Here is a 19,204-nt window from a genome sequence, read left to right as displayed (position 1 = left end):
TAGATTAAAAGTTGGCATAATGTTGTGGGATGAAGGTTCTGTGTTGACCCATATTGTGGAACAGCTTAGATCCTTTACAAGCAGTCCTTGCAAAGATACACTGTCAGCTGGAAACAAAGAAAACCAACTGAAAGGGTCAATTCAAAACCAAACAAACAAACCAGAATGATTTGTTTTGATGACTTGAATATCCCTTGTGTAGTGAATGGGGCACAGAATTGAGAAGGCTCAGCAGCCTCATGCTTATATACAGCTTGATGGGGACGGGCCTGTGTACTTGTACACAATTACACATCATACAGTAACCGACCAGTATACCAGTGGACTGGAATACAGCTATAGGAAAGATGTCATGAGTGCAGAAAAGATTTTCAAGTGTAACACACACAAAATCTGGATGAACTCAGCAGGTCAAGCAGCATCTATGGACAGGAATAAATAATTTCAGCTTGAAATGTCGACTCTTTATTCCTCTCCATAGATGCTGCCTGACTGACCTGCTGAGTTTCTCCAGCATTTTGTATATGTAACTCTCAATTTCTAGCATCAGCTGAAGCTCTTGTGTTTAAGATTTACAAGAATGTTACCAGGACATGAAGGATTTAGTTACGGGGGAGGTTGGGGATTCCTTGGAGTGAAGGAGACTAAGAGGCTGATAAAATTCTGAGGAACATATATAGGGTGAATGCTCACAGTCTTATTTCCCAGGGAAGGAGAATGAAAAAATAATAGTACAAGTTTAAGTGGGAGAGGAAAGATTGTATGGGAACCTGAGGGACAGGTTCTTCACTCAGACAGTGGTCTGTACATGGAATGAGCCGCCAGGGAAAGTGGTTGAGGTAGGTAGAGTAACACCATTTAGAAGACACTTGGACAAGTATGAGGATAGGCAATGTTCCAAAGGACCAACGTGAACAAATGGGACTGGCTTCGATGAGCATCTGGGTCAGCATAGATGAGTTGGCAGAAGCTGTGACAACCACATCAGAGTTGCAGATGACCTGGGGAGGGAGGACAATGAGTGTTGTGATATTCCATCAGTCACCAAGCATCTGCCTACTCCCTGGGAATTCTGACACACTGTACTGTGATTTTCTCAATGTGTACCCAGTATTAAGTAATTTAATCTCACTGACAAGATATTGCAGAGCCCACTCTATTCACATTATTCAACTTTGCAAATCCAGTGAAGACAAGTTGAGCAAGCTAGGGTTTTTCACTTTGGTGCAAAGGAGGATGAGGTGTACAAGATGACAAAAGGCATAGATCGAATGGACAGTCAGTGATTTTTTCCCAGGGTGAAAATGGCTAATATGAGGAGCATAATTTTAAGGTAATTGATGGAAGTACAGGGGGGATGTCAGAGGTAGGTTTTTTACACAGAGACTGGTGAGTGCAGAGAATGTATTGCCAGGGGTGGGGGTGGAGGCAGATACATCAGGGGCATTTAAGAGACTTTCAGATAGGCACATGAATGATAGAAAAATGGAGGCTATGTAGAAGGGAAAAGTTAGATTTCTGTTAGAGTAGGTTAAAGGGTTGGCACAACATTGTGGGCCAAAGGGCTTGTACTGTTCTATGTTCAATGCAATACAACCACCAATCTATTACAGCTCAGCCTACAAACGGGCCAGTCGGCACATGTACTTATAGTTTCTTTTCAATGTTCATAACCTGAGTGAAATTAGAAGGAAGGACATGGAAGGACACTGAGGGTGAAACGTTAAGTCCTGTGCGCTGGGACACGCCTAAAACCTCTATGCTCCCTGTTTCTCTTTGCACCCCTCTCACAACCACATCGAGACACATTCACTGTTCACAGCCAATACACTTTAGAAAAATGATAGAAAGTGCTGGGACACTATGGAGACAGAAACAGAGTTAATGATACAGGGCAGGGACTTTCCACCAGGGGAGAATGGTCGACAATCTTCTGATGAGGGATCTTGGAGCAGAAGCATTAACTGCCTCTTTCCACGAACACTGTCTGATTTGCTAATTTCCTGCATCTGCCGTTTTTCACTTTTCAAGCATTATTCAACAACAGTCACTGGAGTAAGGAAGGAAGTACGGTGGCCAATTGATGAACAGCCAGATCCCACAAACAGTTCAATAATGATCAGGTAATCTGATTTACTGTAGGATAAACATTGGTCCCAGGAGGCTAACAAGAGCTCCCAATCCTGACTTTTACTTACGGGCTGAGAGTTTAACATTTGTCTAAAACGTGGTCACTGCTCCTTCAGTGTGGCTTCTCTCAGCAAGCACCTTTTTAATACAACTGTAATAGTTTATTTACACAACAGCTACACAAAGTAAAGACATTATTTACAAGACAGTGAACAAATTCAAATTAAAATATGATTTCTACTGTCCATAAAAAAGTTAATTCCCTGGAAGTCCACCACTCCTGGAAACCCCCCACTGTACCCATTGTGACCACGTTCCCTATCCAAGGAAGTATCGTTGGAAGAGGGACAGGCAGTTGGCCCTGGCAGAGCCCTCAACTTGGCCAGGCCCAGAAGCAAGTCCACCAGTAGATCCTACTTGCAACCCACCCCTTCCATACTTGCTCCCATGCATGGGGAGCAAGGGGCAGTAGTCCAATCGGAACCTGAGGAGCAGCATCTTCAAATACTCAAGACCATAAGACATAGGAGCAGAATTAGGCCATTCAGCCCATCAAGTTTACTCCGCCAGTTCATCATGGCTGATCCTGGATTCCACTCAATCCCATACACTTACTTTCTCGCTGTATCCTCTGATGCCCTGACCAATCAGGAAACGATCAACTTCCGCTTTAACTATATGCACGGACTTGGCCTCCACCGCAGTCTGTGGCAGAGCATTCCACAGAGTTGCTACTCTCTAATTAAAAATCCTCCTTTCTTCTGTTCTAAAAGGTCGCCCCTCAATTTGGAGGCTGTGTCCTCTAGTTCTCGATACACCACCACAGGAAACATCCTCTCCACATCTACCCTATCTAGTCCTTTCAACATTCAGTAGGTTTCAATAAGATACTCCTGCATTCTTCTAAATTCCAGTGAGTACAGGCCTAAAGCTGCCAAACAATCCTCATATGTTAACCCCTTCATTCCCAGATAATCCTTGTGAACCTCCTCTGGACTCTCTCCAATGACAACACATCCTTTCTGAGATAGAGAAACTAAAACTGTTGACAGTACTCCAAGTGTGACCTGGCTAGTGTCTTATAAAGGCTCAGCATTATCTCCTTGCTTTTATATTCTATTCCCCTTGAAATAAATGCCAACATTGCATTTACCTTCTTTACCACACTCAACCTGTAAATTAACCTTCTGGGGGTCTTGCACAAGGACTCTTAAGTCCCTCTGCACCTCTGATGTTTGAACCTTCTCCCCATTTAGATAATAAATTGTTCCTTATACCAAAATGCATTATCATACATTTACCAACACTGTATTCCATCTGCCGTATTTTTGCTCATTCTTCCAACCTGTCTAAGCCCTGCTGCAATCACACTGCTTCCTCAGCACTGCCTACCCCTCACCTATTTGTATCATCTGCAAACTTTGCCACAAAGCCATCAATTCCACTATCTAAATCACTGACGAACAACGTGAAAAGCAGTAGTCCCAATACTGGCCCCTGAGGAACACCACTAGTCACCAGCTGCCTCGTTTATTCCCACTCACAGCCTCCTGCCTGTCAGCCATTCTGCTATCTGTACCAGTATCTTTCCTGTAATGCCATAGGATTTTATCTTGTTAAGCAGCCTCATGTGTGGCACCTTATCAAATGCATTCTGAAAATCCAAGTAAATGACATCCACCGATTCTCCTCTGTCCACCCAGCTTGTTACTTCCTTGAAGAACTCTAACAGACTGGTCAGGCAACCATGCTGATTTTGACTTATTTTATCATTAGTTACCAAGTACCTTGAAACCTCATTCTTAATAATAGACTCCCAACACTTTTCCAACCAACAACACACACAAAATGCTGGTAGAACACAGCAGGCCAGGCAGCATCTATAGGGAGAAGTGCTGTCGACGTTTTGGGCCGAGACCCTTCCTCAGGACTAACTGAAAGAAAAGATAGTAAGAGATTTGAAAGTAGTGGGGGGAGGGGGAAATGCGAAATGATAGAAGACTGGAAGGGGTGGGATGAAGCTAAGAGCTGGAAAGGTGATTGGTGAAAGTGATACAGAGCTGGAGAAGGGAAAAAGATCATGGGACGGGAGGCCTCAAGAGAAAGAAAGGGGGAGGGGGGGAATCACCAGAGGGAGATGGAGAACAGGCAAACAACTAAATATATCAGGGATGGGATAAGAAGGGGAGGAGGGGCATTAATGGAAGTTAGAGAAGTCAATGTTCATGCCATCAGGTTGGAGGCTACCCAGCCGGTACATAAGGTTCCTCCAGAGAAAGCAGGATCTCCCAGTGGCCACACATTTTAATTCCACGTCCCATTCCCATTCTGATATGTCTATCCATGGCCTCCTCTAGTGTCAAAATGAATCCAGACTCAGGTTGGAGGATCAACACCTTACATCCTCCAAAACTGCTGGGAATGGCCATCGTCCAGTAGCCAGTCGTTCAAATGCCAGTACACGGACCGCACCCGTGCAGGCAGCACATTCATCTCCACCCACAGCAGGTGGTGGTACCAGCACGCAACCTGGCATATGGAGGCAGCTGGGAGATGTGCCCCTGGAGTTGTACAGTTGATCGATCTGCAAGCCTCCACTCACCTCCTCGAAAAGCACAGAGGTCAGGGTGAAGGCTCCACCACACATTGACTAAGTCAGAGGGTACAACCAACTCCCTTACCGATGCCTGATGACACTGAAACCAGTGCGACCCTTCTCCTCAAGGGTGCAATTGAAGTTACCGTCAAGGATGATGTTCTCACTATGATCTATGGACCCCAGCAATGTGGACATCTCTTGGAAGAGGCGTGCCTGCATCAGGCCGGGTTCAGGGGCGTTCACGCTTACAAAATGCATCGGCACACCATCCTGGGACATGGCGAGGAGAAGCAGGTGGCCTGGCATGAACTCCTGAACCTGAAACATCTCAGGCTGGGAACAAGATGGCCACCCACTGGAAGAGGAGTGATGTGGCTCATGTGGACCCCCCTCACGATTCAGGAGCCGAGTGGATTTGTCACCTGGAACGGCGAGGGTTTCCTGCAAGAAGCTTACCGCATATCTCCTATCCTGGAGGACAGAGAGATGATGGAATCTGCGAAATGTCCCCTACCACCATTGGCATGAAAAGCTGGCACACTTCATGATGCATCTTACTGAGGTGCCTCAATGGAGCCCGAAGAAAAAGGAGCAGAGCTCTCCTTCGAGGCCTCCTCCGTCTTCGCCTTACAACCCCTCTCCAAACTGGCACCTCTCCTTACGGGTCACTTCAGCTCCCATCCCCTTCTTTTGGAGAATCATGCAGACAGACTGAATGGCTCTTTGCAGACCCGGCCATTGATCAGTGGCCAGCTGGGTCTTGAATGGTTTCCTGCAGTAGTCCTTCACAAACCACCAGATCTCCACAAAGGCGGGTTGTAACTCAGTGCTGGAGTCAAAGATGTCTACCATCTCAGTTTCAAAAGAGTCTCCTGTTTCCTCTCACGATGTCCCATGCTCTCGTCACCCTCCAAGCAGTCACCATCTGCACTCAAATTGACCACCTCCCTCTGCCCCAGACCCTAATGGGAGACCCCACCGTGTGCACCACCCCATCCCCAGGACCAGTGACAGGAGGCCCTGCCACCTCTGGATCCAGGATCCAACTTCATCAGGCTCTTGCTGGATTTCAGGAGCCACAGGACTCTCCGGGCTTAGTTCAACAGTAACACCCTGCTCCTTCTCTAGGGGAGAAGCCTTCAGATGCTTTTTCTTTTTTTTTGCCTTCTGAATCCCCCCTCACTATCACTTCATCACTCGCACTGTGACCAACCATGACTTCCGCAGCCAACTGCACGGGGGGGGGGGGGGGGGGTGGACAGCGGGGGAAGGCCCAGCAGTATTACCCTGTACCTCCAAGGCAGAGTTGGCAGACTGATGGTCTGAGCAATTCTTCTGAATATGCCCAAACTCCTTCCAGGCATGGCACATCGGGCAGCCCTAGCCCACGGGACGGTATAATAATGCCCCTCAAAATAAACCCAAAGCTACCCTTGCTATCCCCACCCTCTCCAGCTGCATAAGCAGTCGGCACTGGAATGAGAATAGATTCTCATATGCCCGCTGAGGTTCCCTAGACCGTATTGGGGTTATTTTCGAACGCACCTTGCCGATGGAACCCAGGTAGGGAAAGGGGGCCTTGTCACGAGGGCCAACACCGGCTCCACCTACATAAAAACCCTCCTCACCCTTAACCCCAGACTGAAAATAGTCTTCCCATTCCAAACTGCTGATGCAATAAATGCCCTCAAGGCCTCCAACATTCTCCACCATGGGTCTTATGGTGGCATTCCTACCAACTAAAGTATGCACAGTACACTGTAAAGTCTTCTTTGAATGTGTGGTCCTCTTCGTGGGCTGCAACTCCCAAAGCCTGCAGCCTCTGCATGTGACTTCAGCGCAGACACCCCTCCACGACGGTCACAATGCAGTCCGAAATTCAAAAGATCAACCCACTGCTGGGATACTGCCCAGCCTAGACCCAGTGGAAAACCAGCAAGCAGTCAAGAAGAGACAGTTCAGAGACAAGACGGGATGAGAAGGGAAAAAGAAGTGGATAGGCATGAGATTCCATGTGGTGTTAAAAACCTCAGTGCCCTTTGTCCACCTGCGAACAATGAAAATTCTACTGGGCTGGTCTGCTGTTCCTCTAGCCGCTCCAAAGTCTTCTTCACCCAGTTGCCCTGAGCTAGGCACCCTGAACAAAGAGGGGTTTTCCACTGTTACAAACAGAACAAATCCATCCCTGCTCCTGGCAAAGTCAAACTCAAAACTTTGGCAAACCACCAGCCACACCCACTGCTCAGCGCCAAGAAACAAGGACCAAACAAATACTTCCAGGCAAGGACACTGTTTCAGTCCGCTGCCAAAGTGATAGTCCACACTCCTAAGGTATTCTGGCGGTCTCCAAAACACCTTAGACATTTTGTAGCCTATTTTCAACTTTAGGAGGGAGAGCTCCGACTGTGTGAGCCTCCCTCAGTACCGCCCCTCCCACAGTGTGACCCTCCCTCAGTACCGCCCCCCCACAGTGTGACCCTCCCTCAGTACTGCCCCCCACAGTGTGACCCTCCCTCAGTACCGCCCCCCCACAGTGTGACCCTCCCTCAGTACCGCCCCTCCCACAGTGTGACCCTCCCTCAGTACCACCCCTCCCACAGAGTCACCCTCCCTCAGTACCACCCCTCCCACAGAGTCACCCTCCCTCAGTACTACCTCTCCCCAAAGCCAGAAGGATATGAAGACTGGATTTGGTTGACAGCATGGAGGAAACCACTAGCTGGTTCAATGGGCAGCACGCGTTGTGCAGCGAGAAGAGCACAGCGAAACACGTAGATCACCCTGGTCATCTACTGCATCCTGACCTATCTCCAGTCACCCGGACTCTCATCTTGCCACTGGATCCAGATAGACTAGGACGAGAGAGTGAGGTTGATGACCTGCACAATTCCCCCTTATTTTAATCAAACTGACGCGCAAGTCAGGACATTCAAGTCCAAGTCTTGTGGCGATGGGCGAGCGACGAAGCAGCGTGTGAGGATACATTGGATACCGAAGCCACAGACCTGCACACAGGCAGCTCAGGCCAACGGTCATTTGTCACTGACCGAATTAGCAGCAGACGTCAGCAGCCGCCTGAGTGACTGAGCAGCCCTTTTCAGGACCACGTTGCTCACTATCACAGTAAGAGGAGGGGGCTAGAAAAGTTGTCCTAAACACTGTCCATTTCACCCAACTCTGGTCGGCAAATCACGGCTAGTGGGGATCCCACTTCAGCGGCTGAAATCAAAGAAATCGAACAGAAGTAACTGCTCAGGATCGGCACGTGGAACATGCGAACCTTAATGGCCAATGCCAAGTCTGACAGACCAGACAGAAGAACTGCTTAGGTGACAAGAAAACTGGAGAGGGACAAGATTGACATTGCAGCTCTCTCTGAGACTCGCCGGGCTGATGAACATGGAAGTGCTGCCTGCAGCAGACATGCCCATCATCCACACATTGCTAACAAAACATCAAATCAGATGGGCAGGGTGTGTCGTCAGGATGTCAGACAATCACATCCTCAAGCAGTTGTCCTTCAGGGAACTGTCCACAGGGAAGCACTCTCATGGTGGTCAGAGAAAACAATTCAAAGACACACTCAAGACTTTGCTCAAGGCCCTTAAGATCGATCACACTTCTTGGGAACCTGTAGCCTTGCGCATCCCGGCGCAGCCTTTTCAATAAAGGTGCCACCAAAGCTGAAAGGAACTGCAACACTGAAGCAAAAAGGAAACAACAACAGTGGAAAGGATGAGCAGCAAGCTCCTCAACTACAGAACCCTCACACACTTGCCCTATGTGTGGGAGGTACTTCCTAGCTTGATTGGACTCATCAGTCACCTCCAGACACACAAAAGCAGACACATCCACCCAAGGATGTCAGTGACCCTCATCATTAGTGATGGATGTGCAGACACCACCACTCCTACAGTGTGAATCTCCCTCAGGACTACCCTTCCCACAGAACTGTAGTGGATGCTGACCTGGATAATTGGTACAGCCTGACCGTGGGTGAGGGAGTGATGTTACCCCTGCGGTAGGCTCCAGACCTTGCAAAGGGCAGACTGGTAAAGGGCCTGCTGCTGGAGTCACCACATCAAGGTCTTATTCAAAATAGCCCCCAACAACACATGGATGCTGTCCGTACCTTTGTGTACTGGCATGTAGTCCTTGGCCTTGTCCTTGCAGTAATGGAGACAGCATGAAAGAATCAAGTCATCATTGTTTCCCTGTGGAGACAAAAGCAGCAAAACTTGTCAGCTTCAGACAGAGAGAGAGGGAGAGAGGGAGAGGGGGAGGGAGAGAGAGAGCGGGAGAGAGAGGGAGAGGTGGGGAGGGAAAGGGAGAGGGGGGAGAGAGAGGGAGAGAGAGAAGAGGAGGGGGAGAGGGACAGGGCAAGGGAGGCAGAACTGGTGGAACGCTGTACACAACAATCAGTTTTTACAGGACGCTTCAATATCAAGGTCGAGCAACCTAGGGCTTCTCTCTTTGGAGTGAAGGTTGAGAAGTGACTTGAAAGAGATGTACAAGATGATAATAGACATAAGACATAGAAGCAGAATTAGGCCATTTAGCCTATAGATTCTGCTACCCCATTCAATCATGGCTGATCCTTTTCAACCCTTCTCACCCCACTCCCTGACATTCTCCCAGTAACCTTTGATAACGAGGCCAGTCAAGAACCTATCAATTTCCACTTTAAATACACTCAACAACATGGCCCCACAGCTGCCAATGGTAACAAATTCCACATATTCACTACCCACTGGCTAAAGAATTTTCTCTGCATCTCTGTTTTAAATGGATGCCGTTTTAACCTGAGGCTGTGCCATCTTTTCCTAGACTCCCCTACCATGGGAAACATCCTTTCTACATCTACTCTGTCTAGGCCTTTCAACATTCAAAAGGTTTCAATGAGATCCCTCCTCATCCTTCTAAATTCCAATGAGTACAGACCCACATTCATCAAACGTTCCTCATATGATAACCTTTTCATTCCTGGAATCATCCTTGTGAACCCCCTCTGGACCGTCTCCAATGCCAGCATATCTTTTCTTAGATGAGGACATACAGATGCTGTCTGTACCTTCACAATACACAAGGTGAGGCCTCACCAGTGCCTTATAAAGCCTCAGCATCACATCCCTGCTCTTGTATTCTAGACCACCTGAAATGAATGCTACCATTGTACTTTCCTTCCTCACCACCAACTCAACCTGCAAGTTAACCTTCAGGGTGTTCTGCACAAGGATTTCCAAGTTCCTTTACATCTTAGATTTTTGGATTTTCTCCCCATTTAGAAAATAGTCTGCACATTTATTTCTTTTACTAAAGTGCATAACCAAGCATTTTCCAACACTGCATTTCATTTGCCACTTTCCCATTCTCCTAATCTGTCTAAGTCCTTCTGCACACCTCCTGTTTCCTCATCACTATCTCCCCCTCCACCAAACTTTGTATCATCTGCAAACTTGGCAACAAAGCCATCTATTCTATCATCTAAATCATTCATATACAGCATAAAAGGAAGCAGTTCCAACAATGACTCCCCTCCCCGAGGAACACCACTAGTCATTGGCAGCCAACCAGAAAACCATCTTTTTATTCCCACTCGCTCCCTCCTATCAATCAGCCAATGCTCTAACTATGCCAGTAACTTTCCTGTAATAACATGGGCTCTTAACTTAGTAAACAGACTCATGTGTGGCACCTTGTCAAAGGCCTTCTGAAAGTCCAAATATACAACATCCACTGCATCTCTTTCATCTATCCAACTTGTAATCTCCTCAAAGAATTCCAACAGGTTCGTCATACAAGATGTTTCCTTAAGGTTGTCCTATCTTGTCCGGCGTCACCAAGTACTCCATAACCTCATCCTTAACAACGAACTCCAACATCTTCCCAACCACTGAGGTCTGGCTAACTGGTCTATAATTTCCTTTCTGTTGCCTCCCTCCTTTCTTAAAGAGTGGAGCGACATTTGCAGTTTTTCGGTCATCTGGCACCAGGCCAGTGACCAATGATTCTTATAACCATATAACAATCACAGCACGGAAACAGGCCATCTCAGCCCTCCTAGTCCGTGCCGAACTCTTAATCTCACCTAGTCCCACCTACCCGCACTCAGCCCATAACTCTCCACTCCTTTCCTGTCCATATACCTATCCAATTTTACCTTAAATGACACAACTGAACTGGCCTCTACTACTTCTACAGGAAGCTCATTCCACACAGCTATCACTCTCTGAGTAAAGAAATACCCCCTCGTGTTTCCCTTAAACCTGCCCCCTAACTCTCAAATCATGTCCTCTCTTTTGAATCTCCCCTACTCTCAATGGAAACAGCCTGTTCACGTCAACTCTAACTATCCCTCTCAAAATTTTAAATACCTCGATCAAATCCCCCCTCAACCTTCTACGCTCCAATGAATAGAGACCTAACTTGTTCAACCTTTCTCTGTAACTTAAGTGCTGAAACCCAGGTAACATTCTAGTAAATCGTCTCTGCACTCTCTCTAATTTATTGATATCTTTCCTATAATTCGGTGACCAGAACTGCACACAATATTCTAAATTTGGCCTTACCAATGCCTTGTACAATTTTAACATTACATTCCTACATTACATTCTTGAACAATCATTATTAATGCCTCCACAATCTCTACCGCTACCTCTTTCAGAACCCTAGGATGCAGTTCATCTGGTCTGGGTGTGTTATAGAAAAAACACAGAAATCTATAGCACATTACAGGCCCTTTGGTCCACAATGTTCTGTTGACCATGTAACCTGCTCTAGAAACTGCCGACAATTTCCCAACCACATAGCCCTCTATTTTTCTAAGCTCCATGTACCTGTCTAAGAGTCTCTTAAAAGACCCTATTGTATCCACCTCTACCAACATCGCTGGCAGTGCATTCCATGCACCCACCACTCTCTGTGTGAAAAACTATCTTTGACATGCCCCTTGTACCTATTTCCAAGCACCTTAAAACTGTGCCCCCTCATGTTATCCATTTCAGCCCTGGGAAAAAGCCTCTGGCTATCCACATGATCTTATGTACCCTTAGGTCTTTCAGCTTTTTGAACGCCTTCTCCATTGTAATAGTAACTGCACTCACTCCTCTTTCCTCACACCCTTCAACATCTAGTCAGTGTCTTCCAGAGAAGATCAATGCAAAATACTCATTTAGTTCATCTGCCATCTCCTTGTCCCTGTTATTATTTCTCTGGTTTCATTTTCTAGTGGTCCTTTATCAACCTTTTACTTTTTATAAACAGTGCCTAAAAAAAAGTATTCACTCTCCTTGGAAATTTTCATATTTTATTGTTTTACAACATTGAATCACAGTGGATTTAATTTGGCTTTTTTTTGATACCGATCAACAGAAAAAGTCTCTTTTGTGTCAAAGTGAAAACAGATCTCTACAAAGTGATCTAAATTAATTATAAATATAAAACACAAAATAATTGATTACATAAGTATTCACTCCCTTTAATATGACACAACAAATCATCACTAGTACACACAATTGGTTTTAGAAGTAACATAATTAGTTAAGGTGTCCTAGCTGTATATAAACCTACATGTAGTCAAGGTGTTTCAATCGATTGTAGTAAAAATACCCCTGTATCTGGAAGTTCAAACTGCTGGAGAGTCAGTATACTGGCAAACACAACACCATGAAGACAAAAGAACACTCCAAGCAACTCCACTAAAAGGTTATCGAAAAGCACAAGTCAGAAGATATATACAAGAAGATTTCTAAGTCACTGAATAGCCCTTGGAGTGCAGTTAAATCAATCATCAAGAAATGGAAAGAATATGGCACAGCTGTAAATCTGCCTAGAGCAGACCACCAAGACACCTATGACAACTCAGGAGGAGTTACAAGCTTCAGTGGCTGAGATGGGAGAGACTGTGTATACAACAACTGTTGCCTGGGTGCTTCACCAGTCATAGCTTTATGGGAGAATGCCAAAGAGAAAGCCACTATTGAAAAAAACTCTCATGAAATCTTGGTTAGAGCTTGCCAGAGGCATGTGGGAGACTCTGAAGTCAGCTAGAAGAAGGTTCTTTGGTCTGATGAAACCAAAATTGAACTTCTCGGCCATCAGACTAAACTCTATGTTTGGTGTAAGCCAAACTCCACACATCATCAAAAACACACCATCCCTACCGTGAAGCACGGTGGTGGCTGCATCACGCTGTGGGGATGCTTCACTGCAGCAGGTCCTGGAAGGCTTGTGAAGGTAGAGGGTAAAATGAAATCAGCAAAATACAAGGTAATCCTGGAAGAAAACTGCGACTTGGGAGAAGATTTGTTTTCCAGCAAGACAATAACTCCAAGCATAACGCCAAAGCTACACAGGAATGGCTTTAAAACAATAAAGTTAATGTCTTGGAGTCTAGACCTCAATCCAATTGAGAATTTGTGGTTGGACTTGAAAAGGGCTGTTGTCTCACGATCCCCTTGCAATCTGACAGAGTTTGAGCAGCTTTATAAAGAGGAATGGGGGAAAATTGCAGCGTCCAGTTGTGCAAATGTGATAAAGACCTTTCCACACAAACACAAGGCTTCCTTTAGGAGCCCTGTCTCTTCCCTTTACCCTTGGGATTTGTTGTGCCGACCATATAATTCTAGAAACTGCCTAGAATTTCCCTACCGCATAGCCCTCTATTTTTCTAAGAAAAACAAGGATGTAATGCTGAGGCTTTATAAGTCACTGGAGAGGCCTCACTTGGAGTATTGTGAGCAGTTTTTGATGCCCTATCTAAGAAAGAACGTGTTGACATTGGAGAGTGTTCAAAGGAGGTTCACAGGAATGAAGGGGTTAATGTTTGAGGAGCTCTGGGCCTATACTCACTGGAGTTTAGAAGAATGAGGGAAGATCTCATTGAAACTTATCGAATGTTGAAAGGCCTTGATAGAGGAAAGGATTATTTCCTATAATATGTGTCTGGGACCAGAGGGCACAGCCTCAGAATAGAGGGACATCCATTTAGAACAGAGATGAGGAGGATTTTTTTAAACCAGCAGCTGGAGTTCAAGGACTTTACAACTCTTGTTCTCAATATTATTTATTACTAATTTGTTATTATTATTTGGCTTTTTAGTGCTGGCACCATTTATCTTCTTTTGCAGATTGGTTGTTTGTCTTTGTCTCTGTCATGGTGGAGAACACGGAAACTCCTTAGAGACAGTGGGGGAACTGAACCCCAATTGCTGGAGCTGTAACGTGTTGTGCTGCCCTCAGGAAGGGTGTGATAGAGCAGATTCACTAGAATGACGTCTGGGATAGAGTGTTTCAGATAGGCTGGGTTTGTTCTCCCTGGAGCAGGGGAGGTTAAGAGAGGCCATGATTGAGTATATAGCATTATGATGAGGGATATAGTTAGGTAGGCTGCAGGAAACTTTTCCCCATATCAGAATTAAATAAAACTGGTTTAGTGAAGAGGGAAAAAGAATTAAAAGGGGAAACTTCCACCCAGAGTGGTGAGCGCCTAGAACACACTGTCCAAGAGAGAGGTTGAAGTGGAGTCACTTAAGAAATGCCTACAAGAGCACTTGAATTGCTGAGGCATAGAAGACAAGGGACCAAGTGGTGGCACATGAGATTGAATTGGGCAGAATGGCCTGCTGCCATGTTGTGCTGTTTCCAGACTCCATAATTCTGTAGGTGTAGTGAAAATAGCACAACAGCTAATTGGGTCCATGCAGTGAGCCCAGCTGATGGATGCAAGGTGGCTTCAGGAGTTGCTGCAAATCCCAACAGTAAAGGGAAGAGGCAGGGCTGCTAAAGGAAGGCTTACAGACCAACCACTGCCAGCTGCAGGCAAGAATCCTTACATGGAAACTGGTGCCAAACAAACCAATGAAGCATCTAAAGCGTATATGACTCTCAGCTCAGTCAAAGCACAGGTACCCCTGTCTAACCTGGACCTGCCAAGTGTGAACAAATACATTTCCCCTTTTGACAGGGGTGTATTGGACAACAGATGCATTAACAGAGCGGATAGACAGAGACTTTTTCCCACGATGAAAATGGATAACATGAGGGGGATAATTTTAAGGTGATTGGATAGTATAGAGGGGATGTCAGAGGTAGGTTTTTTACACTGAGAGTGGTGGGTTCATAGAACACATTGCCAGGGGTGGTGGTGGAGGCAGATACATTAGGAACATTTAAGGGACTTTTAGATGGGAACATGGATGATAGAAAAATAGACGGCTATGTGGAGGGAAGTGTTAGATTAATCTTGCGTAGGTTAAAGGACTGGCACAACATCGTGGGCCTGTACCATGCTGTAGTGTTCTATGCTTGAAGTGTGACTAGTCTCTCCTTGATTGCAAAGCACGGATACCCCTGTCTAACCGGGACCTACCAAATGCTGGCAATTATATTTTCCCTCTGTTGAATTCTTTACCTCTGAGGCCCCAGTAATCACGTACCAAGGCTGTGCCCATTTTTCTGCTCAGATTCAAGAGTAAGTGATGTTACTGAGACGTCAGTTTCTCTGCAGCCTAATTACCTAAAACATCAAAAGTCCAGGGCTCTGTGTGTTAATGTAGTTACAGCCGTGGATAACTGGCCCTCACTCCATACTGCTGGCATCATCAGAGGAGTACAGAGAATGGGTGTGAGCATGTCAGCACTTTACTGAGACTCTCGCATCTCACTGTATACAGCCATTCTTCACTGACACTCAGTCAGAGTGTAACCAGTGGACTTTCAACCTCCATGAGGTTCCTCCCTCTCAGCCGAGTATCAGGAAGGTTGAACCATCCGTTATAAACACAAGAGATTCTGCAGATGCTGGATATCTTGAGCAACACAAACAAAATGCTGGAAGAACTCAGCAGGTCAGGCGGCACCTATGGAGTGGAATAATCTTTCACTGTTTTGGCCCGAGACCTTTCATCAGGAAGGGGCAGGAGCCAGAATAAGATGACAGGCAGGTAAGAGGTGAAACCAGGTGAGGGGGAGGGTGGGTGAGAATGAAGTAAGAAGTTGAGAGGTGCCCCTTCTTCCCTTTCTTCTATAGTCCACTCTCTTCTCCTATCAGACTCCTCCTCAAGCCCTCTATCCCTTCCACCTATTCCTTCCCACCCTCCCACTTCACTCTCCCCACCCACCCACCTAGTCTCCCTCTCACCTGCCAGCTTTTATTCCTTCCCCTCCCCACCTTCTTTTCTGGATTTTTCCCCCTTCCTTTCCAGTGCCGATGAAAGTCATCGGCACAAAATGTTGACTGTTTATTTGCCTCCATAGATGTTGTCTGACTTGCTGAGTTGCCCCAGTACTTTGTACTGAAATATTCATTGCTTCCTCCTGGTCCCTTGGGTAGGGGCGGTGAGAGAATTTGCTGATACTACATTCCGAAGTGTAATTGGGCTGGTTCTACTGTCTGGCCCAGCTGGGGTTGGTGACGTTTGTTGGAACCTGATATGAATTAGGACGTGATGATAATTTTTCTGTTACTTCACAGTCACAGTAGCATAACAGTTTGTGCAGTGCTTTACAGCCCCAGTGATCTGGGTTCAATTTTCACACTGCCTGTAAGGAGTTTGTACGTTCTCCCCGTGACCACGTGGGTTTCCTCGCACATTCCAAACATATATGGGTAGTGGTTAGTATGTTGTGGGCATGCTATGTTGGTGTCGGAAGCTCCCAGCACACCCTCAGATTCTGTTGGTCATTGACACAAACGACGCATTTCACTGTAGCTTTTGTTTTGATGTACATGTGACAAATGCAGCGAATTTTTTCAGGTAAAACCAGAAAAGACCAGAGAGATTAACATTACCACTGTGACCTACATTGTCCTGGCACAACCAAATGTAGTGCACAGTGATGCTGTATTTGTGAGCTTTAGGTGCTGTAGAAATGTCCACAACATCATCATACCCACTAAAGGTGTGGGGAGGCGATGGACCCCAAAACACAGCCAAGCACCAACCTAGCTGCAAGTGGAAATTTTTAAGCCTTTATTCCCATTTTCTACTTTACATTAGCTCCAGCATAAGAAAGCAAAACTGCTGGAAACACTCAGCAGGTCAGACAGCATCTGTAGGGAGATAACAGTTAATGCTTCTCTGTCTTGTGATGCACCTGTCTATTACCCATGTCCTCTCCAACCTCTTGTCTTGGCTACCGAACCCCAGTATTTGGAATATAAAGTGACCATTCTTGTTTCAAATTGTTCAGTGTGTTGTCCTATCCTATGTTCAGCCCCAGCCCCCTCCCTTGAACTAATATGGTAGGGGGATGGGAACCAGAGTGATTTGGCTGAGGATGGAGCAAAATTGCAGTCAGTGTGATGAGTTAAAGTGTCACAGAGGGCCAAACTCAAAAAAGGTAAACACAGGACTGAAGGTGCTATATCTGAATGCATACAGAATAAGGTAGATGATCTTAGGGTACAGTTAGATCAGTAGGTATGATGTACGGGCATCACTGAGATGAGCCTGAAAGAAGATCATGGTTGGGAGTTTAACATCCAAGTATACACTTTGTATCAAAAGGACAGATGTGTAGAGGTATGCAGAGGGGGAAAACATTGAAATCAAATCCTCAGAAAGAGCTGATTAGGTTTAAAGGATGTAGAATCCTTGTAGGTAGAGTTAAGGAACGGCAGGGGTAAAAAGATCCTGATGGGAGTTATATAAGGCCCTTGAACAGTAGCCAGGATGTGGGATATAAACTTCAATGGGAAATAGAAAAGCCATATAATAAGGGCAATGTTATGATAGTTACGGGGGGGGATTTCAATATGCAGGTAAATTGTGAAAATCACGTTGGTGCTGGATTCTAAAAGGAGGAATTTGTAGAAGGCCTATGAGATTTTTTTTAAAGCAGTTCATGGTTGAGTCCACTCGAGGAAAGGCCATTCTGGTTTGGGTATTGTGTAATGAACTGGATTTGATTAAGGAGCTTAATGTAAAGGGAGCCTTCTAAGAGTTTCTTAATTGTCCCTGATGTACCTGCTTCATTCACCACCGATGGCAGCATGTTCCATGCTCGCACCACTAAGAAAAAACCTACCGTTGACATCACCCCTGTACTTTCCTCCAATGAAGACTGGATTCGGCAGACTGGTTCAATGGGTACAAAGGCATTTCCCAGCATGCTTTGTGGAGGGCAAAGATCACAGCAAGACATGTAGATTGCCCTGGTCATCCACTGCATCACTGCCTATCTCTAGTTGTCTTGCCACTGGATCCATATAGACACTGGATAAGGACCTGAGCAATTCTCCCTCACATTAATCAAATTTACATGCAAGTTACGACATCACAAAAACACTCACCCAGGGATGTCAGTGGTCCTCATCACTCGCGATGGCCGCAGATGTGCGCGTGCACACACATGCTTACACTTTCTTCCAATCAACTTCAAATTATGCCTCTTCGTATTAGCCATTTCTCCCAAGATAAAAGTCTCTGACTGTCTAGTCTAGCTATGCCGCTTAACATTCTTGTAGACCTCTATCAAGTTACTTCTCATCGTCATTTGTGCCAAAGAGAAAAGCCCTGGTTTACTCAACCTTTCCTCATAAGGCATGCCCTCTAGTCCAGGCGGCATCCTGGTAAATCTCCTTTGAACTTTCTCTAAAGCTTCCACATCCTTCCTATAATGAGGCAACCAGAACTGAACACATCCCAAAAGCATTTGCTGAACTGGAACTTTAATGTATTTGTAATAGTCAAGGTCTGAATGGGTGACAATAATTAGGACATAGGCTCGTTGAAGGTAAGTAAGATTCATGAATAGCCAGGGTACGTGAGAGTGTTGTACTGAAATTTCTCTAGCTGCCAGGTTCTGGCATCAGGCAAAGGCAGCACAACATCACGGTGAAAGCGAGGGAGCCAAGCACAGCTGTGTAATGGAGGCCACATGTTGCAGGTTCAGAATACTGTCCAGATTAGATTTTGAACTCTCCTGCAGGTGTTCCTGTTACACCTGCAACTAATTTCAGAGCGTCTGTATGGAGCAACGGCAGTTTAAAGTCTCTTTTGTTGGGTAGTGCAGAGTGGGAGAAGGGGGTAGGGTTAGTGGTAGGGGTTTGCTGGAACTTATTTTTCCAAGAAGCTCCGGCCCTGAGTATGTGGCTGTGCTACAGTTTATAGGATGCTGGACCGTGTACATAAAACCTTTATTTGAGCTCTGTTTATGGCAGTGTCCCTAGTGAGGTACAGTCTGAACAAACAGACAATAAACACCAGAGTTCACATGGTGACTGTGAGTGCCAGAAGCAACATGCTGCCTCACCTCCACACTGTGGCCCCTAGACTGGAGGCTGTGAATGGGGCAATGTGAAAGGCCAGTCCATTCCACACAATACTTGCTCTTCCTCTCTCTGCCCTCTGCTCTGCCACTTAATCCCACTTTGTCAATAAACAACAGCTCTGAAAGGCAGCCCTTGGATATTAAACCATATCACTGCAGGTAATCAGGGCCAACAGTGGCAAATGATGACTGGCAGAGTCA

General features: G+C 45.9%; 1 protein-coding gene across 1 annotated transcript in view; it reads right to left on the bottom strand.

The window, feature by feature from the left end:
• Positions 1-19,204, bottom strand: part of LOC132396189 (telomerase-binding protein EST1A-like) — a 259,324-nt gene that overhangs the window by 2,481 nt on the left and 237,639 nt on the right. Inside the window, exon 8 of the mRNA XM_059973746.1 lies at positions 8,862-8,943. Within this exon, the coding sequence (XP_059829729.1) occupies positions 8,862-8,943 (82 nt within the window). The remainder of the gene's footprint in view (positions 1-8,861; positions 8,944-19,204) is intronic.

This window comes from Hypanus sabinus, chromosome 6 (genome assembly GCF_030144855.1).
Source record: "Hypanus sabinus isolate sHypSab1 chromosome 6, sHypSab1.hap1, whole genome shotgun sequence".
In the NCBI taxonomy this organism is placed as follows: Eukaryota; Metazoa; Chordata; class Chondrichthyes; order Myliobatiformes; family Dasyatidae; genus Hypanus; species Hypanus sabinus.
The sequence above is the reverse complement of the archived record's forward strand: the minus strand, read 5'-3'. Positions and strand labels throughout refer to the sequence as shown.